At 35.7% G+C, this 24657-nt stretch overlaps 4 protein-coding genes and 4 pseudogenes across 5 annotated transcripts; 3 read left to right on the top strand and 5 right to left on the bottom strand.

The window, feature by feature from the left end:
* Nucleotides 1-218: 218 nt before the first annotated feature.
* Nucleotides 219-3301, bottom strand: LOC120201603 (annotated as a pseudogene).
* A 57-nt stretch (nt 3302-3358) lies between these two features.
* LOC120201663 lies at nt 3359-5450 on the top strand (annotated as a pseudogene).
* Nucleotides 5451-6853: 1403 nt separating this feature from the next.
* On the bottom strand, nt 6854-9517 carry LOC120201670 (annotated as a pseudogene).
* Nucleotides 7387-23313, bottom strand: LOC120201662. Of its 2 annotated transcripts, XM_039202234.1 has the most exons (5): nt 23120-23313; nt 22673-23023; nt 21648-22473; nt 20996-21003; nt 7387-7398 (listed from the first exon to the last, which is right to left on the bottom strand). In XM_039202234.1, the coding sequence occupies exons 1-3, from the start codon at nt 23225-23227 to the stop codon at nt 21658-21660; spliced, it is 1275 nt and encodes a 424-aa protein (XP_039058165.1). In that variant the 5' UTR covers nt 23228-23313; the 3' UTR covers nt 7387-7398; nt 20996-21003; nt 21648-21657. The 2 variants fall into 2 exon arrangements, with proteins under 2 accessions (XP_039058165.1, XP_039058164.1); XM_039202233.1 differs by lacking the exons at nt 7387-7398; nt 20996-21003 and having other exon boundaries at nt 21586-22473.
* On the bottom strand, nt 9763-11903 carry LOC120201669 (annotated as a pseudogene).
* LOC120201667 (receptor-like protein kinase 7) lies at nt 13504-14165 on the bottom strand. The gene is made up of 2 exons (XM_039202237.1): nt 14006-14165; nt 13504-13912 (listed from the first exon to the last, which is right to left on the bottom strand). The coding sequence occupies exons 1-2, from the start codon at nt 14013-14015 to the stop codon at nt 13518-13520; spliced, it is 405 nt and encodes a 134-aa protein (XP_039058168.1). The 5' UTR covers nt 14016-14165; the 3' UTR covers nt 13504-13517.
* On the top strand, nt 15303-18417 carry LOC120201661 (serine--tRNA ligase, cytoplasmic-like). The gene is made up of 9 exons (XM_039202232.1): nt 15303-15467; nt 15544-15614; nt 15727-15882; nt 15976-16081; nt 16287-16480; nt 16772-16875; nt 16965-17148; nt 17539-17718; nt 17959-18417. The coding sequence occupies exons 1-9, from the start codon at nt 15335-15337 to the stop codon at nt 18166-18168; spliced, it is 1338 nt and encodes a 445-aa protein (XP_039058163.1). The 5' UTR covers nt 15303-15334; the 3' UTR covers nt 18169-18417.
* On the top strand, nt 19134-20936 carry LOC120201665 (malate dehydrogenase, glyoxysomal-like). Its single transcript, XM_039202235.1, has 7 exons — nt 19134-19193; nt 19289-19492; nt 19593-19907; nt 20065-20154; nt 20241-20324; nt 20716-20751; nt 20847-20936. Exons 1-7 carry the CDS (start codon nt 19134-19136, stop codon nt 20913-20915), a joined length of 858 nt encoding a protein of 285 aa, XP_039058166.1. The 3' UTR covers nt 20916-20936.
* Nucleotides 23314-24657: the final 1344 nt, after the last annotated feature.

Here is a 24657-nt window from a genome sequence, read left to right as displayed (position 1 = left end):
GCCTAAAATTTGGGTTAAACCCAACCAAATTATACTTCAATTTAAACTGAATATCAAATTCAATGTTACATAATCGATCATAGGAATCATTTAATGGAATATTATCATAAAAAAGTACATAGAAAAGTACTATATATGTTTGAATTTTGCATCAATCCAAAACATTGTATTGACTTTTATTTGTATTATATATCTTTCAGAATCGATCAGTTAACATATCAATAGGGACGTGCTCCAAGGTTGTTCCCCGGAGGATCATAGTTGCAAACCACAAGCCACCGGTCACCACCACTAATGCACGTAGCGGTACCACACCCGAGCCGGGTCGAGTTTCGCCAAACGACCTGTGTATAATGCAAACAGTACTTTCCAAACGACCTGTGTATAATGCAAACAGTACTTTCCAAACGACCTGTGTATAATGCAAACAGTACTTTATGCCAATACATTTGTTGGCGGCGTAGTCGTAGTATGGCTTCTCGTCGACCCAATATTTCCCGCGTCCGCAGCGGTCAAGACGTGGTAGGCGTCTAAGATGTTATATCTGACCGTATGGTGTTTCTGTGGGCCTCCAACTACAGTTATTAGCAAATCTCTGTGCGTAGTCTGCAACGGTGTCGTCCCATGTCATTGGTCCGACCCCGACCTGAGCACGAGCTGCGTTATGGGTGTTAGACAAAATGATTAATCTGAGATAAAATAATAATATTAAAAATATATTATTATATGATCGAACGAAGCAAAATAAATAAAACTTAAAATGGAGGCAAGAAATTGATTTACTCATATTTAGACAATGAATCAGATGAGTAGAGTATAATAAACCGAAGAAGGATTTTTGTTGAGGCCTGTATGAACATTTTCCTTAAGACAGATTCGTCATCTCCTCGATGCTTTGAGTAACGTTAGACGTCTGTCTCCCATGATACAACAACAAACGATCACAACAGTAAATACAACCATAATGATCAGTTGAATACAATCTTGCCTTTCTCTATCACCGGAAAGAACAAATTTGAAAGGAATTTTCTAAGTGATTTCCTAATTCAACTTTGTGAATTGTGTCTCAAAATTGTCTCAAGTTGTTTCTCAAAGTTGTGTCTAAAATTGTGCCTCAACTAACCTATATATAGGGGAGAGGAAATTAATCAAAAGGTTATGACATTTTAATGAAGAGATTTGTTGAAAAGCTAATAGGTATAATTGAATTGATGCAATTTTATACCAAATAATAAGTCTATTCACCAAATGACATAACTTATTATTAAAAGACATCAATTTTATTCAATTATTTATTAATTTTCCCAATAATGGGCTGCGAGGAAGTCTTGAGGGGAGTGCTGTAGACGGGAATTAACATGAGCAACGGTTAAAGCAATGAAAATTTGGTTCCCATTTTCTCTATTGTGTCTTGGAAATTAGACTCGTGGTTTGAAACTAGGCCCGTAAATGAACTGAACGTTCAACGAACCGTTCATGAATCGTATGTCGAGAAGTTCGTTTATGTTCGTTTATTTATTAAATGAACGAACATGAACAGATTTTGGGTTCGTTTAATTAAATGAACGAACACGAACAAATGGCTTGTTCGTTCATTTACGTTCGTGAACGTTTAATTATATCTTCGTTTATTCGTTCATTTATGTTCATTTATGTTCGAACAAGTTGAATATTTTACGAAGATTATTGAAGTGTTTGGATTTCAAGAAGATTGTTTTATTGAACAAATTAACTTTAAGACTTTATTCTGTTCGTATAGTTTATTTATGATTTATGTATGTTTTATCGTATTCGAACAAATTAACTCTAAAGTTCCAGGTTTATTAATGAATTTTAAGTTGTTATTCTGTTGTTTACTTTTTTTTACATTCATTTGTTGTGTTCGAATAAGTTTGTTTTTTGTTTTTGTGTTGTTCGTTTATGTTCGTTTATATTCGTTTATTATATTCGTTTATGTTCGTTTATCATTTAAATGAACGAACATGAACAAGCTATATTCTTTAATAAACGAACATGAACAAAAAAAAATTGTTCGTTTATGTTCGTTTATTTATTAAATGAACGAACATGAACATACCTCCGTTCGTGTGCGTTCGGTTCGTTTACATGCCTATTTGAAACATATATAACCTTGATTAAAGAATGCATAATATCTAACACATTAAAATAATTTTATTATAAAAACAAGTAACTTATCATATATGTTGGTGTATCAGATATTTTTATTTTGTCAAAAAAAAAATCTTAAACAGAAACGAATAACGTCTGTTTCCTTTAACAATGTCATTTCCATATTGAGGAAAAAAACGTTTTCTTAATTTTTCCCATTTCCTTATATTGATTACGTTTCCAATGTAATCCAAACAGTCCATATATGTGCATGTGTAGGTTGTATATATATATATATATATATATATATATAGTGCATGATCCAATGACATGAAGTTGTTTTTATTATATTTTAATTTAGGGTGTTTACAAGTAGTAGTATATGTTTTAAAGATTCAACCATATGACAACGAACACTCAAATATCCTGTAATTTGACAAAAAATCATGAAATATTGAGCCCTACAAAAAAAAATCATCTTAAAATTGATAGAATCGACACGTTATATAAGTATTTTGTAAATAAATCACAACATGAATTTTTTTTGAACAAAATATTGATACGAAAAAATCTAATTACATCGATAGGGGAACATCAATAGAAAATTAAATTATTGGTAGACCGATGATAAATACAAATCAGAGTCGAACGTTATGAGAAAATTATCTTCGCACACAAATAATGTATCTAAATTTAATATAGGAGCCTAAAGTAGGAAAATCAGTAGGACCACAAATAAACATCTTCTTGATCATTGATACGATGTTAAATGCAACTCTAAAAAATTAAACAGTCAAATGACTGATAAAAAGTTGAAAATGTGTCGAATAAAAAATATGTCATAGAGATAAATTATTAAAATTAAAATAATAAAAAATTAAAGATAGGTTAAAGAAAAACATAAAGAATGCTGACAAACGGCGTAAAACTAGGACAGACCTGTGATTTTAACTAAAAAAGATAATACTTATTATTTAATGTATGGAATGGACACTGGAACAAATTCTTTTAATGCGAAACTTGATTCAATTGATCGAGTGTATAAAAAACAAAGGAAAATTAATGCATATGACAGTCAAAAGGGTATCTTCCTTAGATAGGAGTGAAAACTGAAACCATAATAATAATATATATATATATATATATATATATATATCGTTGGAAAATGTAAACTTAACCCCACGTACCTCATTTTCACATTATTTCTCTCCTATATAAACTCAATATTTTTCCATCAACAATACACAATCCAATTCGCTTTTCTCCTCCCCATTTTCATTTTCTTTCATTTCCCTCGAAGAAAATTAACGTTTTTCCAATGGGTTCTTTTCCTAAACAAGACCAGGTGGAATGGTAAGATTAAAGATCCTATCGGATAATTTTTTTCAATCTTTAATCATGGTAAAGGTGATGCCTTTTCTTTTTCATGTCTATTGAGTTTCGTTAGATTTTATGTCTAATATGGTATTCAATGTTCAATCTTGTTGTTTGTGTAGTCTATTTGAAAGCTGACCAATGGTGTTGTTGAATTTGATTGCCATTGTTTGTTTGGGGTTTTTTTTATTGTTATTTTGTTGATGATTTTGTGAAGTTGAATCCTTTGTTGTAACAGCAAGGAGAAGGCAGAGTATGCGAATGTGAATTGGGATGAACTTGGATTTGCTTTAACCAAGACTGATTACATGTGCATAATGAATTTCAATCAAGATGAACGACAGTTTTCTCAAGGAACCATAACTCGCTTTGGCAACATTGAGCTGTGCCCTTCCTCTGGGATATTGAACTATGGCCAGGTTACGCCTCATAATCACTACTCTTACGTTATTCGAACTCGATAATGAGTGTCAGATGCAAATATGTTTTTATTGCGTAAGTTTTTCGTTATATCGAACATATTGCCGGAAAAGCTCTTGTATCAACCAATGCTAATACTTTAAGGCTGAAAAATTGGTGGCATCAGGGGCTATTCGAGGGACTAAAGGCGTATAGGAAGGAAGACGAGGGGATTCTCCTCTTCCGGCCTGAAGAGAATGCTCTGAGGATGAAGATCGGTGCGGATAGAATGTGCATGCCATCACCAACCATGGAGCAATTCCTCGACGCTGTCAAAAAGACTGTCCTGGCCAACAAGCGATGGGTATTCAACTTATGACTTTACACCCTTGTTGCCAAAGAATTGTGTAGTAATATTTGTATGATACAGGTACCACCGCATGGGAGAGGATCATTATACATCAGGCCTTTGCTTATGGGAACTGGTCAAAATCTGGGAGTGAAACCAGCATCCGAGTACACATTCTTAGTGTATGCTTCCCCAGTGGGAAATTATAACAAGGTATGCTGAAGTTAGATGCTTCATGTAAAGAACAATTTAGTTTCTTCTGTTTTATATGCACAAGCGAAATGAAATCAGGATGTTAAGTATAGTGCTTTGATTTTTGAAGGGTGAACTGAACTTGATGGTTGAAGACAAAGTCCATAGAGCTACTCCGGGCGGCACAGGGGGTGTTAAAGCTGTCACGAATTATTCACCGGTAAGAACTTGTTTTGCAGTATGATTGAATTACATTTTGACTAATATTTTGATTGTACATGCAGTTTTACAAGCCATTAACTGAAGCAAAAGCTGAAGGGTTCTCAGATGTCTTATTTCTGGATGCATTGACTGGAAGCAAGATCGAGGAAGGTTCTGCTTGTAACATCTTCATTCTCAAGGTAAAACTGATAGGTATTGGACTAGTTTTGTAGATTAAATAGTGAAGGACATATACACAATCATGTGTGTGTTAAAATGCAGGGAAATGTTATCTCAACTCCAACAGCCGATGGGACAATTCTTCCAGGAATCACAGAAAAAGCATCATGGAACTTGCATCAGGTTTCGGATACCAGGTAACTGATCAGAAATTACCATCAACTTAAAGCTGTTTTCGTGTTTATTTGCATATGCCAATTAACTATGGTGTCTGGACCTCTGGTTGACAGGTTGAGGAACTTGCTGTTCCGATCGAGGAGGTGTTCGACGCTGAAGAAGTCTTCTGCACAGGGACAGCTATGGTTGTGAAGTCTGTTGCGAGTATAACTTACCAGGGTAAACGGTAAGGATAAATCACAGCATCATTTACTTGCTCTATCTGTCAAAATGATTACAGTTTTCATGTAGTTTCTGTTTCTTGTATCTGCTTTTCTTATTGTTGAAAAAAAAATGCAGGACTGAGTACAAAATGGGAGCAGAAACAGTGGCTCAGAAATTGCATGCAGCACTAACAGGGATTCAGACTGGTGTTAATGAGGACAAGCTGGGTTGGACCATGGCCATCGATTAAACTCCCTTTTTAATTTGTTTGCTTCTCTTTTGTTTAAATCAAAGGGAATGTTGTTTACTTTGAGACATTCCGTGAAAGCCAAAGAACAATAATAGCCTAAATTTCCTTCATGCAATCCTCTTCAAAAGCATAATCTTGAAGCTTCAATTGTGCCGTTTAAGCCATATATTTGGTTTAATAAATTCCATCCCTCCATTTTATGGAGATTGAGAAGTTAATCCTTTTAAGAATCTCAAAGCCAAAGGTTATGTACTATGTAATTTGTTGTAATCTAATTCTTTAACCACTTTCCATGTAAGGCTTTCGTTATAATCCTTTTAAGAACGACTATCTTCATTGTTAATTCAAACCCTATATCACATTTTTCATTACTTAAGTATAAATATAATTGTTATAATAATTGAAATTATACTTATAACACTAATTAAAAGTAACATACACAAGAGATGATTTTTTATTGTAGTTTAGCATTGTCTATCTCCACGGTTGAAGAAAATAATAATACACTATAAACATAGATATCACGAATATAAATGCATGATATTTCATATATCTTAAAATTCAATATCTATATTGAAACTTTGGTGTATCCTAAATCATTCTCTCAATATTTATACAAAATCTATTTATGCACATAAATCTCAAAGGTATAAAGACTACAAAAAGATTACATTTTTCTAAAATAATTTTCTCTCGTAATTCTAAAAGTTAAAAAAATAAGATGTACTCTTTATTTATAAAGGCAAATACTTGATTACCAATAATTTTTAAAGTTTTAACTACACAAATTTAATCATCAATAATCCTCGATCAATAAATCGAGTCATTTGACACTCGAGGTTTACATCCTTCGATCATCATATGCTTCATTGGACAACAATTACTGTAGTGTGCAACTTTAATGGCTACTAGAAGTTCATCGGATCAATGATTCTTGGCTCGGCTTCCACACTTGGTTAGGGGAACGTATATCTCTTTGATCTGCATTGTGTACTCTCTCATCCAGAGTGAATCTTTCTTCAGTAGAAGTTTGCAATGCATATGTAACACCTTCATTAATATTAAAAAAACAATTTTAAAAAATTTAAAATTAATGTTTAGTTTATTCAATTTGTCATATGCATAGAATAGAACGAAATAAAATTAATGCACATTTATCGAAAAGACAGTCATCAAGGAATCTTATTAGTTAGGTGTGAAACCACGAGGTGTTTGATGCTGAATGTCTTTTGCACAGGAACAACTATGGTTGTCAAGTCCGTTGCAAGCATAACCTACCAGGGCAAAACGTAATGATAAATTACAACCATTTATTCGCACAATCTGTCAAAAGATGATTGGCTGCAAATGTTTCAATTCGCATCATCTGCAATCATGCCACAATTTCATGTTCATTACAGTTTTCGTTCTAATTTCTATTTCGATGTCGGTTTTTCTTATTGTTCATATTAATGCAGGACTGAATACAAACAGGGAGAAGAAACATTGGCTCAGAGATTGTATGCAAAACTAACAGGGATTCAAACTGGTCTAATCGAGGACAAGCTGGGATGGACCATGGCCATCGATTAACCCCCTATTTAATATGTTTGGTTCTCTTAACTTCCAATCAATAAAATGTTGTGTACTTTCAGATAACACCGATGCATCTGTAATGCCAGTTACATCAGTGTCTAATTCTGAGACTGTTAAGACGGGTTAAAAATAGGTCATTCCATGTTTCCGTAATTCCAGGTAAGCACCAATGCATGAAATCGTCGTGTTTCTTTCCTCCAGTTGTAGATGGATGCGCATCTGCTCTGAACTCACTCATGCGGGTAATATCTAAGATTTGGAACTTTGATTCCTTCAGAGCCTTGAATAGGTGTAGATTCACAAGGCGTGTCTCCACATTTTCCATTATTCATCAATGAGAAGAGTTCATCCACCTAAAAATGGATCTAAACCTGTCAAACCTTTTAAACTTTGATTCAGACTGTAAACAAACCAACACACAAGTAGTTTCTTCCTCAAAATAGATCAAAGTAGTTCAGCTTATAATAAGATGCAAATCAAAGTTTAGTTAACCAATTATAATGTTCAGTATGACTAGAAAATCGTAGCAATGATTCAAAGGGACTCACTTCTTCTGGTAATAAAGGATTTAACCGATGACACGAACCACCATGGTCCCAATCACCTCCTTCAAAATGCCTGGGTGATTGCGTACGAAAAAATTTAATGGCATCTGGTTGCATTGTTTTCTCCACAGATTGTATCTACGATCAACAATATAACAAATTATGAGAGGCTAAACACACACACACATACATTTGTTCACATCGTAGGAATATATTGTTTCCAAAGTACTAAAAACCAAAGGAAAAATAATAGGGAAAAGTGTAATCTAGAAAAAATAGTATGCCCCTTAAAGGATAAGGTATAGGATCATTTAGCCAGTTCAAGCTTGATCAGAGTTTGTCCAGGCAGCAGCAATCGAATAAGCTTTGTTTGTAAAGCACCCTGTGTGAATATTATTAGAAGCGTAAATTCCATTAAACACCATGTGCTATAACATACCATGTGTTTTAAAACCTTTTCGAAGCCAACATTGGGAGGTATGGGAGGGATCAAGGGCAGACCCTTTTCGAAGAAAAGCATGGGTGACTTGATTGGGTCAAATTTTGAAGGAGCCCACCTTCTGTTGAAGAAGAATCAAAATCGTAAATTTAGGTTTGGACAAATATGATAACACTGATTGAAGCATATGGATTCAAATAACAAGAAATTGTAGCGATCAGGTACCAACATAAATATATACTACACATTCACAAATTACATAGCCAGTGTCAAAATGCTCTGATGATTGCATATATCTTGATATATTGACATCCAACCTCGGTAACAATTTAGAATGCATCAGGATTTAACTTTACGCGTTTTCGTTTAACACGAAAATAGGATACCAAAAAGGAACGCTCAGGACCAGCAAACAAGGACATAACATATATCATCAACAGTATATAATATACTAAAATGGGAAAAGGAAATACCAGTGCCCTGTGTTAAAGATCAGTATATCATGGAAGCTAGGAGCCTTTTCCCAGGTGCCTTCCGGAATATCAATATCAACTCCATAACCCTGTTTATATCCAAGAGCTTCCAACTTACCACCATTACTATTAGCTAACCACCTGCATTAGACAAGGAAGAGAGAACTGCATTAAAGACAGCCAAAATAAAGTAGTCCAAGCTCCGGTAACACAGAGCAAATACCATACTAATTATGGTAAGAAATGCTTGAAACAGCTTACCTACCATAGCGTGGCAAAAGATTAGTTCGATGATATGCAATGGTAAGATTATAGTCGAGAAAAGTAAAGCCACGATCAGCTCCTGCAGGACGCCATTTCTTCACATCACCGGAGACACGTCTCAGAGTGCAAAACAAAGAAACAAACATGTTTTTGTTTAGGGAATCACCAACAAACCCTACACTGTTGAATATTGATTAAGGGAAAGTGATAAAGCAGAACATGATCTCAACGTCCAGTACAACACATCTAAAGTTTATTTCTTTTATATATCAGAACCCTAGTTGCTTCAATTAACTCCTAAAACATACTAACAAGCAACTCAACTATGCTGGTACTTTCACTAAATGAGAGAGAGAAGAAAATACCAATATTAGTATCTCTGTAAGTGTGAAGAAACTGGAGCGGATCGAACGGAGGAAGATGACAGTTATAGCCACCTAACAATATATCGACCGTTAGATTTGTTGTTCAGAATGCAATTCCATCCTTTGAATATTTCCTTACAGCTACTGTCATATCGATCGAATCTCGCATCCGGGTCGTAGATCCACGACCCGTCGGAATAATCGCATGAAGAGCCGCTCTACGCATCAGAGTCGGATCCAGTGGTGGCATTGGCCTCGATATTACCAGTGACGACGGCAGGTCTCAATTTAAGTGAGTTTGGGCGAGTTGGAGAAGAGGAAAAGGAAGAGTTTCTGGAAAGAGAGAGAAGGCAAAGGATTGAGACGAATCTGATGAGAGAAAATAGAGGGAAAGAGATGAGAGTTTATTTGTTGTTGCCATGGCGGCAACCGTTTGGCCATTGAACAGTTAAAGTATTAACTACTTTTTTGGTCAAATTCCGTAAAATGTCCCTCTATTATACATTCTTGACACATTTAGTCACTACAATTATTTTTTCTATCAGTTGATTTAACCTAACAAAAAAAATAAAAAATTTAAAGTTAAAAATGTAAAATTTTAAAACTAAAATGGTATATATTAAGAAATTGGGTGTTCGACAATGTGGAAAATGATGGAAAAAACATTTATCGAACTCTTTCAGCCTTTATAATAGGAAAAATGATGCCTGATGCACTATGCAAAATGTTCACATATTATTAACAAATCGAAACAAGGTATATATATATATATATATATATATGACCACATGATACAGACCGAAATCAATCGAGCCCGGTCCATATGCGTGCAGGAGAAGGAAACGGAAGTAACAACCGGCCAACACCATATATCGCCACCGCAAAGAAATGCAGCACGAGGCTTATTGGTCGGTTGTTTAGACCGGAGAGTAGAGATACCAGTCCATTCGAAAATACGCCTCCAAGGCTCAAATAGTCGAAACATGCTTGCCGCATTTCCTTCCTTGCCGGATCAGGGGAAGCACTGAATACCTTGTGTAGTGCCCGGCCAATGTGTTTAGTGTCGATGCCACTGGCTGCAAATCACAATCTGAGTATCAATGTTTATATGTGCATCAATATTGAACCTGCATTTTTTAATCTTACCTTCCTGAAGGTGTAAAAGGACTCGAGATATTCATAAAGAGCGGATGCATTGTGTAAATCGTGCAGCGGTCGTAGAAGGTCCCGAAGAACGACGATATCAGACAGTGCAACTGTCATTCCCCCTCCGGTTAAAGGGTGTATCATATTGAACGCGTCACCCATTAAAAGTGCACCGGGAGCCGGGTGCGGAGCTGCAGGCATGGTTCTATTCGGCATGGTTCTTATGTTCCCCTTATCGATTGCCGACATAAAAGCATTGTACAGTTCAATCGGAATCTGATATCCATAGTAAATTATTCAAAACCGAATAATTTTTCATCACTTAAATTCAAACAGATGTAGAAAAGTACCTGGGGAGCCACCAGTCTTCAAGTAAAGGGCCATTTCATCATTGGAGACTGAAGGTAGTTTTCGACCCAGTACATCGACCAAGCAACGAATATCGTGCTGCTAATCGGAAAAACAATATAGGCGAAGGATCTGCCAATATGACATGTCCATGATTTGCATACGGAAGCTCACAATTCTCCAGAACTAAACCTACAAAACAAGAGGGGACATCGACCTGCGGTAAAAATCTACAAAGCAAACATCTTTTATGCTGTCTCCAAGCCTTACTGATTCATGTTCGTTATTCGACAGAGTTTGCTAAGAATCTTTAATCTTCGGGTCACATAGAGAGCATTGCAGATTCGAGAAACAACCGTCGCATACAATCGTAAGGGGAGCATAGTCTATCAACACTTGACCGTCCTTAGTTCTGTGCTCAACTCCTTTGATGGTCCCATTTTCTTCCAGCAGAGATGTCACTGTTCCTTGTTCGATACTTACACTGCATCATTGCAAAGGAATTAGAGAACATGAACTGAACTTAATGTTGGATTTATGATGGGAAAGATAAATACTTTGGAAGAGAACCAGCTTTGTGCCGCATCCGTTGTATGAAACGTCCGTTATGAAAGCTTCTTCCAGCTACATCGGATCGAAAGTTCTCGATATGATAAGGCAATCTGCAGTTCTTCCCATCCTTGTACAAAGCATAACTGAAGACATGTTGAGCATCGATCCGATCGTCAACACAATCTGCAGCAATTCGACTTTAAAATCAACGTCTGAAAGGGTACATAACACAGATCAGAGCATGAAAGTGTCACTAAAAGAGATTCCAGCATACCTTCAAGGCCTAATTCAAGTAACTTGAGGTAGCCCCCTGGTTGTAGAAGCTCACCGACAATTCTGTGGGGCTCGTTTAGGTCTCTCTCGATCACGAGCAATCGCCGTCCGTCCTGAAACATGTAGGCAAAGATGATGTCACCATTAAAGTGACTAACACAATTAATCAAAGGCCGATTTAGATGATTTAATGTGACCTTTCCAACGGTACAAGCAAGAGCAGAACCAGCAACTCCGGCACCAACTATGATAATATCTGCAGTACTTCCCTCAATCTCTTCATTTCTCGTTTTCTCTAAGCAAGTTTCTCTGGAAACACCATTGAAGAAGAAGTATTTGTCTTTTTGAATAATTTTCTTCTTATAGTATTGTACAAGAAAACAAGCCCATTAGAGAAGCTATCACTCCTTCAAACAAAAACTTGTAAGCCATAATTTGATGAACAAAAAATGGGAAAACAATGAATCAAGAGAAAGTTGCAACTTTAATGACTTCATCCACTGCTGCCAAACTTAGGCGCCTCTTAGATACAGTTGGGCAGTGGTAGGTGTCAAATTGACTATGACAATGTAATTAAGTTTTTAAATGCGTCGTTAAAGTATACTATTTATACCGAGTTATTTCCTAAAATATTTTTTGAGATCTTTTGTTCCATAAAATTTAAATCATTTTCTCATTTGTTTCAAATCATTAATTTCGTTAAAAAAAGAATCAATGAATAGTTAAATGACTAATATATAATTTACCATCGATTTTTTAACATAATTCGATTTAAATTTTAGAAGGAAAATATCATGAAAAATACTTTAAAGGGCAACTCAATAAATGTGTATAATTTAAGGGACAATGATGCATTTAAATCTTAAGTTTAAGATAAACTATATCATTAGAGATGTTTTGTTTTGATTACTAATTATTAAAAAATTAATTTTACCATTAAACTTTTCAAATGTCACTTGATCGTTGTCATAGGACGGAATTATATTTTTATTTTTTTGATGTGGAACCCAAAAAAATTGTTTATTTTTTTATTTAAAATAACATTTTCTATTTTTTCCACCTCGTCATCTCCATCAAGCTTAAGGTTTTTTTCCTTCTTCTTTTTTAGTCGTTGTCGATCATCGTTGTTCTCTAACATCTTTTGAGATCACACTAGACACCAATAAACTTTTTTGATTATATTCTATCACTCTATCATTTATTTAAAACTCATGAAATTAAACACAAAATCTATTGTTTTAGGATATTTGAGGATTTTGTTGTATTCCTTAGAAAATCCGAACAGTAAGAAGCGTTCTATGGCAACAATATAGTGACAAAATCAAATAAATGAAAAGAAATAGAAGACAAATATGAACAATTTAATATTGAGTTTATCACAAATAACGACCGACAACTAAAGTAGTTTAACAATCACATCATTATATCATTAATGATTTAATGGTCCAATAATAAAAGATCAATTCAAAATATTTAATGACTAAATTAAAAGAAAAATTATAGTTCAATGGCCAAAACAAACCCTAAAAGTTATTGACTTATGATATATAGCTTATCCTTAAGTTTCAATATTGGTCTTAGTTAAAATGATGAAATTAATAAATCATTTAGGTTGATAATTACCCATTCTAATACATGTTGTGATTTGTTAAAGCAACATAGTTTTATCTTTGGGTAAATCTCCAAATTATAAGATTTGTTTTTTGAATCCTCCAACTTTAAAAAGTTATAAAATGCCCGCTCAACTTAAAAAATAACAACTTAGTCCTTTTATGTATGTTATGATTGTAGCATTTTTTTTCCCAAAAAGATAAGATTTGTTGTATGCATATGTCCTTGAAGGATTACATCATGTTCGTGAGAGATAACTGGCGCAAATATATTACAAGGAGGAAGAAGAAAAACACCTGCATACTTGTTGATTTTATCGCCTACTATTGCTAGCTAGCTATCTTCTGCAACTACACTCGAAACTCGAAAACTAACCTTGCTCTCTTTTATGAGCCAATGAAAAAGAAAAAGAAGCTTCCTAGTGCTTGCTGCTCACTCAGGGTTCCGAAGATCAATCTCGAACTGTTATTCGGATGACGAATTCAAAAGCTTTAGATTAACTTACCATTGTTCTTCCATTTCTCAGTGGGGCTACTTTCACCTTTTCTATGAACAATAATATCTGTAAGTTTACAAGGTTCAGCCTCCTCTAGCATTTGAACCACCTTCCTCATGCTAGGTCGATGCGTCGGAATCTTTGCTGTGCAGTGGACTGCGATTCTTAACACCTTGATGGCGTCTTCCTTTGATGCCGTTGAGATGTTAGAATCCACTACATCAACCAAAGTTTCTTTGGTCTTGAGTTTAGTATAGATCCAGTAAACTATGTCCTTGTTCTCTTCATATTCGGGCTCGGCCGGCCTTTTTCCCGTGACAAGCTCCATTAACACGACTCCGAAGCTGTAAACATCGCTCATCTCGTTTATCATGATTGTGTATGCATACTCTGCCAGAAAATTATGATGCAATTCAAACCAAATCAGAAGTCTTTTCAATGTAAGTTGCTTGAATCATATGAAAAAAAGAATAAGAAACTTACCAGGAGCCATGTAACCATGAGTTCCAGCTATAACATTAGTCCATTCCCCTCCACCGCCGTCCTGCACGATCTTTGTTAGTCCGAAATCAGCAATCCTCGGCTTCCATCCTTCATCTAACAAAATATTGCTCGACTTCACATCACGGTGTATAACCGGTCTGCCGCATCATGATGCAAATACTCTAACCCTCTAGATGATTTTTTGTTTAAGAAAAAAGGTTTATATGAGATGTTAGAGAGATTATTTTTTGTTTAAGGTAGAACGAACAATGTAGGAGAATTCGACCGGATTATTAGCGTTTTCATAAAATCAATTGGATTGTCGGATGTTTTATACATGACGCTTGAGAAGAGTAACGGGAGATATGCATAGAGAATGAAGGGTTGCTAGCTATGTTGCACTGATACGAGTACGAGGATAAATATAAAAAAAAAATTAAAAATTATAGAGTACGAATACAACAATGATATAATAATATAAAATAAATTTTAAAATTTTAGAAAGACGTAGAAATGTCATAAATATACATCCAACTCGTTTAAGTAGTTAAATAAAAAAATAACAAGGTCAGAAGTTTAAATCCAAACGTTTGCAAATAGAGCAAACTGAGTTAAGAGGGTCGCCCTTGACTCTGCAATACCCGACTTGAATTATTTAGTTAATAGATTGGATATTAGTTGTTATACCAAAAATTAAAATTCATAAAAATTACAATATTAAAGTATCAAATCTCAAATAATAAATTGTCTAAAACAACGTAAATTATTCATCATTAACATTCTTTGAAATTAACTCGCCTTTCAAATTCGACTCATCATCATGTGAGAGTTTCGTAAACTCTAAAGATCCCACATCTCTGAAAGAATCAAATGTATTTCCATTAACATTCCACGTCTTGTTGTTCTCATTCTTATATTGACTGGCAAACACAGCTTCCAAAGATTGACTCAATTATAATATGCAGAGAAAGTTCCCCATAATTATTAAAAAAATAAATTATATGAAAATATATAATTTTTCCATAAATCAAATCGGGTTATTTTTTTAAAAATAAATAAAAATTTAATTTGATTTAAATTTAAATTTAAATTTAAAGCAGCCCAAGAAACCCAAATCCAATATACATTTTCGAGTAATTGATTTGACCCAACAATTTAGAACGGGCAAAGCCCGGTACACTGGAGATCCGAAACAACTATCCCAGGAAAGAGTAGTGTGACCTTGGAACCAAACAGTATCAGACACTAGGGTTCTCATGTTCTTTTAGTTACTTTTGTCTTTGGACCTGGTTCAGCCAGACACACTATATTCTCCGAAGAGGGGAAAAAATGTTGGACATCAATTTGTTCAGAGAGGAGAAGGGTCACAACCCTGAGGCCATTCGTGAATCGTTACGGAGTCGTTACGCCAACGTCGGAGATGTCGACGCCGTCATCGACCTTGACAAAGTTTATCGTCAATGTAAGTACCCAATCTCATTCTCACATTTCGATTCCTTTTGATTTTCGATTTTTTTAATACTAAATTTCATGTACAGTGTTATATGAGCTTGAAAATCTGCGAAAAGAGTTCAATAAGATCAATAAGCAGGTCGCTCAACTTAAAATTGTGAGTTTTCTCTCTCTCTCTCTCTCTCTCTCTCTCTCTCTCTCTCTTTATCTATTAGTTCTGGGATTTGCTTCATAATTTATATGTTGGAATTTGTATTGAAAACGCTAAGCAAGATGCAACGGAGATGATTGCAAAGGCAGAGGAGGTTAAGCAGAAAATAGCCGAGAAAGACGTTGAGGTTAAGGATTCTTGGGCTGTTTTAAAATCCAAACTGGAGAAAATTGGTAACCTTGTGCACGATTCGGTTCCCGTCAGTGATGATGAGGTGACTGGGGCATCGATTTCTATCCATTTCCTTGGGTTTTGATTGCTAATGCTTTAGTCAGTGTAATTTACTTAACCCGCCAATATATTGCAGGCCAATAATGCTGTGATTAGAACTTGGGGTGGGAAGCGTGTGGAACCTAAGCTAAAGAATCATGTTGAGCTTGTCGAGCTTCTTGGGATTGCAGACACAAAAAAGGGTAATTGCATTTTTCAGAGTATGCTTTGTTGCATGTAATGAAATATACTGTTTATTGGTTTTAAGATGTTTAGGGTCTAATTTTAAGCTAGACCGTAGTTCTCATGATAAACCTTGTGCTGTTTTATGCATAAATTCAGCTAGCAAATTGAATTGGTTTGTTTAACTTGGAAGTTTAATTAATGTTCCCTTGTCCTGTACTATAGGTGCTGATGTAGCAGGAGGTAGAGGTTACTACCTAAAGGGAGATGGGGTTCGTCTCAATCAGGCTTTGATAAATTTCGGGCTAGATTTTTTGGAGAAAAGGGGATATACAGCATTGCAAACACCTTTCTTCATGAGAAAAGAGGTTATGGCCAAGTGTGCTCAATTGGCACAGTTTGACGAGGAACTTTACAAGGTAACATTTGTTAATTGATTTGAAGATGTCTCTTCTTTCTATGTAGTTGGATGATCTTGATTTGCTTACAAGCTATGATTTAATTCAAGCTATGATTTAATTTTTGTTAACGACTTTACTTGCTATCAAGGAAGTATTCCTCTTATAGATTAGGAAAAAAAGAGAAAAAAGAAAATGATTGTTGTTCTTTAAGGTTTGGAATGTGCCAATCATTGGTCTGCATGTTCCTTTAGCCAATTATTTCATATTCTATAATAAGAAAGCATGGCTGGTTTTGTTGATGTTCATTAGGTGACTGGTGAAGGTGATGATAAATATCTTATTGCAACTGCTGAACAACCACTTTGTTCTTACCACATAAATGACTGGATCCAGCCCTCTGAGCTACCTAAAAGGTTCTAAGCATGAAAAAGAAGTGATGTCATATTTCTTCTAGTCAAGGGTTTCCTGTTGCTCTTTATATATGAAAATTTTATTTTCACAGATATGCTGGATATTCATCTTGTTTCCGAAAAGAAGCTGGTTCACATGGTCGTGATACTCTAGGAATTTTCCGGGTTCATCAGTTTGAGAAAGTGGAGCAGTTCTGCATTACCAGTCCAAATGGTAATGAGTCCTGGGACATGCACGAGGAAATGATTAAAAACTCTGAGGATTTTTATCAGCTGGTATAACTTCTTTCTTATGAATTAGTAACAGTTTCTGTTTTTTTACACCCAATCTTATTTGTGTCTATAATTAGAACTCTTTGTTGGTTTTATCTGGACCAATGAACCCTATCATGCTACCTTCATATTTATTTTCCATGCTATGTGGAAGGGTTAGTGGCCGGAATGTGATAATCTTTTTGGTTTTCACTGTGAAATAAAATCACTTTTAAAACAAAGAAATTGAAGCCTTTTGCTCCTCAATTCAAAGTTGCCCTAATCTATCTTTTAATAAAGTTCACCATGCATGTAAAGTTTCCCTCACTTGATACCTTTGGTTGAACCTTATTTCCTTTGAAGTTTTAAGGCCGAGGAATCTTTACACGGATTAGTGCGACTTATGTTATGCAGCTAAATATTCCTTATCAAATTGTGGTGATTGTTTCTGGTGCTCTCAATGATGCTGCTGCCAAGAAGTATGACCTGGAAGCATGGTTTCCTGCATCTCAGACTTACAGAGAGCTGGTTTCATGCTCAAATTGTACAGATTATCAATCAAGGAGACTAGAAATTAGATATGGGCAGAAAAAGGTGGGTTATATTTTTTTTTTTGATAAAAAAGGTGGGTTATATTGGCTCTGTAGTTAATTATATATCAAGAAATATAAACAAATTCTTCCTTTTTCTTCCTTTCCATTAGAATTCAAATCAGTTTGCATTAGTCTAAAACTATTTCCATAGCTTAATATCTATCATCTCAAATCTTGATTTCTGCTGTTTAAATTTTTGTCCATGCTTTGTAATTTGGCTTCTGTTGTTTACCTCTTGCAGAACAATGAGCAGACAAAACAATATGTTCACTTGTTGAACTCTACTCTCACTGCGACCGAAAGGACTATGTGCTGCATCCTCGAGAATTACCAGAAGGAAGATGGTGTTGAAATACCGGAAGTTTTACGGCCCTTCATGGGTGGGAAGTCCTTCATGCCTTTCAAGGCCAAACCTGCTGCTGAAGCTAAAGGGAAGAAATCAAAGGCCTAGTTACATCCAGCCAACAAGTGCTCAGCATGATAAAAAACTAGTTTGGTTGCTCAAAAATTGTCGTCTATTACCATTGTTATTGCGACATTGAATATACGGTTTGATTTTTTTATGTTACTTTGCAAAACCAAATCCCTACCATGTTACTGTTGCAGATATTAAAGCCTTGATGTTTCAATGTTGGACCTTTTTACAATTTTGTCATAGAACTGTTATTGTAATCAATTGGCATAAGTTTGTTCTAGTTTTCGTTCTGGTGTGCAATATAATCAATTAAAAATCTTGTGTACGGATCCTCATGGACTGTAGAAAAGAAGAAGCGGCACAAATGGTGATGACTTAAAAGAAAATGCAATCAGTAATAATAAAATAAATTATAAATTAGTATCTGATAATTTAAACCATGCCTTCCTTAGACAAGCAGTTGTTGAAGGAAGTAAATATTTGATCATATAACAAACCATTCACAGCATTCGGACACAGGTTCCCCCCCTATTGAAATCAGGGTATCCATTGGCGATTATCATGACTAATATTCTCGGAGTATCCATCGTTGATAACTATGACTAATCTTCTCGGAGTATCTATCGTCGATAACCATGATTAATCTTCTCATTGCGGGTGCTTTCACTAAGAAATAGAGGACTAGTCATGAGACACTACAAGACAGTTTTTGAGCAGAAAAAACAGGCATCTCAAGTTTTTTATTACCCTGGAAATAAATCCAGACCATGTTTTTGAGAGCCACACTATCGCGATTAAAGATAAGATAAGAATCTCACAAATAATTTCCACACAATGTAAATTTCTAAATTCATATATATGCATTCATGTCAACTTCACCTTTATCACTTCTTTTTGTTTTCTTTTTAAATCCATTCATTCTTTTGAAAGTATAACGTGAAACTGATCTCCACCCCACTCTTCAATCCTAAGTGTCTATCTCTCAGGAAGAAAAAAGAGAAATGGAGGCTAACCAGCGGATCGCTACGATCGCAGTCCATCTCCAGCATTCGAATCCCCAGGTTCTCTTCTATGTTGTCTCCTTATAGGTACAAGTTTTAATTAGTAAGCTGGCTTTCTTGTTGTTTGATTATATTGTGTTGGTTGTGAATGGCAGATGGAGGAAAGTTCTGCTTTGAGGCAAGCTGAGTGCAGAGCTAAAGGAGGATCACCAGGGTTCAAAGTTGCTATCCTAGGCATCGGCCAGCCGCTTGCAATGCTAATGAGGATGAATCCGCTCATCTCTGTTCTTCATCTTTATGATGTTGTGAACTCCCCTGGTGTCACAGCCGATCTCAGTCACATGGACACTGGTGCAGTGGTAATATTTTTATGATTTCATAGGCTATACTTTGAATGAAGAGCGGATTATTATGTTGATTTGAGAATGTCGATACTAGTAATAATATTTTGGATTTCAGGTACGTGGTTTCCTGGGGCAACCGCAGCTTGAGAGTGCATTGACCGGTATGGACCTTGTGATCATACCTGCTGGTGTTCCAAGGAAGCCTGGGATGACAAGGGATGACCTTTTCAACATCAATGCCGGAATTGTCAAGACACTCTGTGAAGGAGTTGCAAAGTGCTGCCTGAATGCAATAGTTAACCTGATCAGCAATCCAGTGAATTCTACCTTTCCAATTGCGGTGGAGGTCTTTAAGAAGGCCAGTACTTATGATCCGAAGCGACTTTTGGGAGTTACAACTCTTGATGTTGTCAGAGCTAACACGTTTGTGGTATGTATAACCATATAATGTTTAGATTATGGGAGAATCAATGTCCTTATCTACCATTTGATTGCATTCCTCGTATTTTCTAATAGAACACAAAAAATTTGCAGCATTTCTGGTTTTTAATCTTTATATATGTGATTTTTCTCGTGTTTCCCGACAGGCGGAAGTCCTGGGACTTGATCCTAGAGAAGTTAATGTCCCGATTGTTGGAGGTCATGCAGGAGTGACAATTTTGCCTCTTTTGTCACAGGTCTTCATTAGTATCTATAAATTTAACATGTTTTCAGGTCTGATAATCTATCATCATTTGGATTTACTGGATTTAAATCTTTGCAGGTCAAACCTCCATGCAGCTTCACCCCCGAAGAAACGGAATACCTAACAAATCACATTCAAAATGGTGGGACAGAGGTTGTTGAGGTATAATAATGTTATTTTTCTAACGGATATTGCAGAATCAACAAATGAAATATACAGATAGTAGAAGTTAGAATATCCTTCTGACATTTCGTAGCTCTGTCTCCCATGTACCTCCCCTCCCCTCTATTATTTTGGAGAAAAAGGAAGAAGGGGTCTAAGTTCAAACCTCGGACTAGTTACCCGCAGTTAAAACTTCGGTCGACTACTATTAGATTCGTATGGACCTATCCATACGCTAGGAAGTTACTTGTTAAATGCATAGAGGCTAGTAACTAAGAGTAAGTACTATAGTTGTTATGGGCGAATTCATTTAAAGATGATACATATTATTCTTACTATATCGATATGTATCACAGCTCGAATTTTAAGTTTCATCTGTTCACTTATGCAGGCAAAAGCTGGGGCTGGATCTGCTACTCTGCCAATGGTTGGCCTATCTTCAGTTCATTTTGTATCAGATTTTTCTTATATCTTCCAAGATTTTAATGGATAAACTAAAGAGAAGATTTTATATGCTTATAGGCATATGCAGCTGTCAAGTTTGCAGATGCATGCCTCTGGGGTTTGAGAGGAGATGCCGGAATCGTGTAATGTGCCTTTGTAGCTTCCCAGGTACGAGTCTCGAACCTGTATTTCATGCCAACACTCTCTTCATAGTTCTGCAATTTCACTTTCTTCTTTGACAATCTCAATTGCAGGTTACCGAACTTCCTTTCTTCAAAACCAAGGTACGACTCGGTCGTACCGGAGCAAAAGAAGTCTTTCAACTGGGGCCTCTAAACGAATACGAGAGGTATATATAATGTTACAAATATAACTACTTTGTCATTACTTTAGGTAGAGATATTAACAGACTACTCGAATCAATTTCTTTTCGATTGTTAACAGGGCTGGTTTGGAGAAAGCAAAGGAAGAATTAGCTGGAAGCATTCAAAAGGGTGTTGCATTCATCAACAAATGAATTTAGTGCTCTGCTCAGAGGGTCTTGTAATATATAAGTTCCTTTAATCTGTTAAAAGGGCTTTGTATATGTTTCGATACTTCGAAGAATCTCCATCGATCGAAATCAAAATACCAATGATGTGTTCATTCTCTGGTTAATGTAGTCAATCTTATGTTTCCAGAATATAGTCATTCAGCTCTGTTAATACCTCAAATTCTCCGAGAAACCATCCACAAGACAAAATATGTAATCAATGAGATAATGACAGTGACAAAACCGTGTTTAACTTATATATTAAAGGTATTAATGAGAATTTACATCTCTCAAACTATCAGCTTATCTGAGGAAAAAAAACAGAAAAGGTTAGTCGATTCTTCTGTCTTTAGCAATTTACAAGGTGAAGGGATTCGGAGGAGGGTGAACAACAGGAGTGGTTGACATAGTCATGTTTCCAGCCAGCACATTCGGTGCGATTGTATCCTCGATAGCAACAGGGTCAACCTGGACAATTCTTTCCGGTATAACTTTCTCACCGTCAACCTTAGCGAGTACCTCAAAGTGCATATTCACAGTCTCAGGCTTTGTTCTCCACTCAGGAAAGCCCTCCAAACTAAACCCATCTCCTTCTTTCAGCTTCTTCTCGATGCCAAAACTGAGTTTCACAAAGGTTTGAGCCGACACATCAGCCTTCAGTAACTTAAAGTAACCTTTCTTGTTTGCCTTTGGACCCAACACGGATGATAGCAGTCTCTCGAAACCGACCAAATTGGCATTGGAACCATTGACGGAAGCAAGTGGCCACATTGTCGTGAAGTGCTTCGGGGTTAGAACTGTTGGGACTTCTTGTATATCAATAGTGGAGAGTGCATCCATGGTCTTAGTTTTGGACATTGAAGATAGTTCCACAAGGCCAGGTGCAAGTCGCTTAAGTTTCAACTTGTTATTTGAAGACGTAGACGACGGGACAGTAAGGGAAGTTGGGCCAACGATGCGAAGAGAAAGGATCGGAGCGTCTTGATTGCGAGAATCATGAAGAAGATGCTCCGCAAGGGCCATAAGCCCGGATGCAAATCCATTATTGGTTGTGTTAAGAGGTAGCGGAAGATCGACAGAATGGCGCAGGCTAACTGATCTTGCACCCTTGACGGTCACCACGGCACCATCAGCTAAAATTACCTTCTTCAAGACACCAGCATCTACATCGTGCTGCAGGATCAAGCCATCAACAAGATGAATAAATAGACTTCAAACGACTGTATATAAGAGTATCAAATTTCGAAGGCAAACAAAAACAAAATTTCACAGGTATGAAATCCACGAATTCTAGGGATTTCAAAGTACTAAATTACCGAATCAAAACTTCAAAGAAAAAGAGGAATTTTTTCTTTTTTTAAAAAAAACTCACCGGCAACGAGATTCGCATATCTTTGGCATCCTGAAGCCAGAGTTCCATGGGTCCAGCCAGCTGAAACGGTGCCAAAATCGGTAATCCATCGTCCGAAATCCTCTTCTGCTCTACCAACCCATTTTCAACTCCGGGTCTACCCGGTTCTTCCACCCTAAAAATGGGCAAATCAACGTATTCCCAACGAGTTACATCCTCCAAAAGCTTAAAAGGAAGCACTTTATTATCGATTTCAATTTCGAAATCATATGCCAACGAATGGCCCACAAGGGCATCCCTCAGATCGAACCCATAAATCTTAAAATCATCGGCTTGGAATCCCAATCCCTTCACAACCGCTTCTTTCAAATCCTAAAAAACCCAAGAAACAAACCCCATCAAATTCATATTGAATCCCCTCCCCAAAAAAAAACTAATGAATAGAACAAACAAATAAATAAAACTTACAGAGATGGCCTTAGGAGGAGACGAAACCAAAGCGTTGGAAGAGGATAAAAACGTAAATAAAACGAAAGTCAATGGTAGAATGCAAGAAATAGAACTGTGGACCCTCATCGTCGTCCGTCCACCGCAAAACGTCGTCCGTCCACCGCAAAACAACTCCGTAGAGGCAGAGAGAGAATCGAATTCGGAGGTGAAGGGTGGAAGAGTTATTTGATATTTTATTCTCTTTTGGATCAAGTGGTTTATAGATGAATGAGGTTGCAGGGGAGGTGACGTGGCATTAAATAACCAATTAGAAGCGAGTCACTGGTGTTTGAGTTATTTGATATTTTATTCTCTTTTGGATCAAGTGTTTTATAGATGAATGAGGTTGCAGGGGAGGTGACGTGGCATTAAATAACCAATTAGAAGCGAGTAACTGATGCGAAACACGATTGTGATTGGTTGGGATTCGTCAGCGCTGGGCCCCATTTCCGTGTTCCGCGGGTGATTGACGAAAAAGAGAACATAACGGTACCGAACTACGTTGTTTCAGATATTAGATTAAGAATTTTTAGAATACTCTTGAAGATGGTGGTAGAGTTCTAGTTGCTTCTCATATTTTATGCTTAGGGATGAGTACGTATAAAATCGGGACGACAATTTTTTTAATTTGTTTATATTTCAAAAAAAAAAATTATTAGTAACGTATACATATCCTGTAAGTACAGTTATTCAAACCTAAATTCTTTAAGAAAAATAATACTATTTTTTAATTTAATTTTGTATGAAATATTAAATGTAATAAAAGAAATTACTAAAAAAATACTGATAAAATTATTAACATCTTTCAAAGATAAAATTATAAAAGTGAAGAATAAGAAAAATAAGAAAAAGATATATATTTAAGTGAAGAAGAGTAAACGAAATTAGGAGGAGTGAAATTATAAAATTTGAAAATTAAAAATAGATTATTAATAAAAAAATATAAAATATTAAAATAGATTAATAATAGAAAATTTTATAGCATAAATCCGGTACGTTTTCCCTTGATATCAGTCTCTATTCGATTCATCCATGATCAAAAGCTGTTGCATTCGATCGGAGAATAAATTAGCTGAAATTCATGAAGAAAGATAACAGGGTGAATGCTAAAGATTAGCTGAAGTTAGAATTAACAATCTATTATGAGTCTGGGCTATACCCAATTATGTACTGGGCTACTCACTATTAAGAGTTCATTTTTTTGGGTGTTTTGTTTACTTACAATACTAAAAAAATATACATAATATTCAATTAAATAATTATTTTGACATTTTTTTTATATTTTGACTCATAATATTTTATTTTGGACAAAAAGATCTTTCGTAGATGAAAATTATGAGTCGTCAAACGATGTAGGCCAAATGAAAAGTTATTTTGACGTCTCTCGTCACTTTTATCTTCTCCGCAGTCGCCGTCGTTTATCACATCTCCGGTCACTTGGGGCTATCAAGGAATACTTTCTTGAGGAATATAGCAATCGCCTTTTCTTTCTTAAATGATAATTAAACAATTATGAG

Source organism: Hibiscus syriacus, unplaced genomic scaffold, assembly GCF_006381635.1.
Source record: "Hibiscus syriacus cultivar Baekdansim isolate YM2019G1 unplaced genomic scaffold, ASM638163v2 tig00007895_pilon, whole genome shotgun sequence".
Classification (NCBI taxonomy): domain Eukaryota; kingdom Viridiplantae; phylum Streptophyta; class Magnoliopsida; order Malvales; family Malvaceae; genus Hibiscus; species Hibiscus syriacus.
The sequence above is the reverse complement of the archived record's forward strand: the minus strand, read 5'-3'. Positions and strand labels throughout refer to the sequence as shown.

Coding starts and splice junctions, on each gene's coding strand:
- LOC120201661 (XM_039202232.1), top strand. CDS start 15,335: ATGTTGGACATCAATTTGTTCAGAGAGGAGAAGGGTCACAACCCTGAG. Junction 15,615..15,726: donor AGGTCGCTCAACTTAAAATT/GTGAGTTTTCTC, acceptor GAAAACGCTAAG/CAAGATGCAACGGAGATGAT. Junction 17,719..17,958: donor TTAGATATGGGCAGAAAAAG/GTGGGTTATATT, acceptor TACCTCTTGCAG/AACAATGAGCAGACAAAACA.
- LOC120201665 (XM_039202235.1), top strand. CDS start 19,134: ATGGAGGCTAACCAGCGGATCGCTACGATCGCAGTCCATCTCCAGCAT. Junction 20,155..20,240: donor TTTTGCCTCTTTTGTCACAG/GTCTTCATTAGT, acceptor AAATCTTTGCAG/GTCAAACCTCCATGCAGCTT. Junction 20,752..20,846: donor GATCTGCTACTCTGCCAATG/GTTGGCCTATCT, acceptor ATATGCTTATAG/GCATATGCAGCTGTCAAGTT.
- LOC120201662 (XM_039202234.1), bottom strand. CDS start 23,227: ATGAGGGTCCACAGTTCTATTTCTTGCATTCTACCATTGACTTTCGTT. Junction 23,024..23,119: donor CTCCTCCTAAGGCCATCTCT/GTAAGTTTTATT, acceptor TGGGTTTTTTAG/GATTTGAAAGAAGCGGTTGT. Junction 22,474..22,672: donor ATATGCGAATCTCGTTGCCG/GTGAGTTTTTTT, acceptor TTGATCCTGCAG/CACGATGTAGATGCTGGTGT.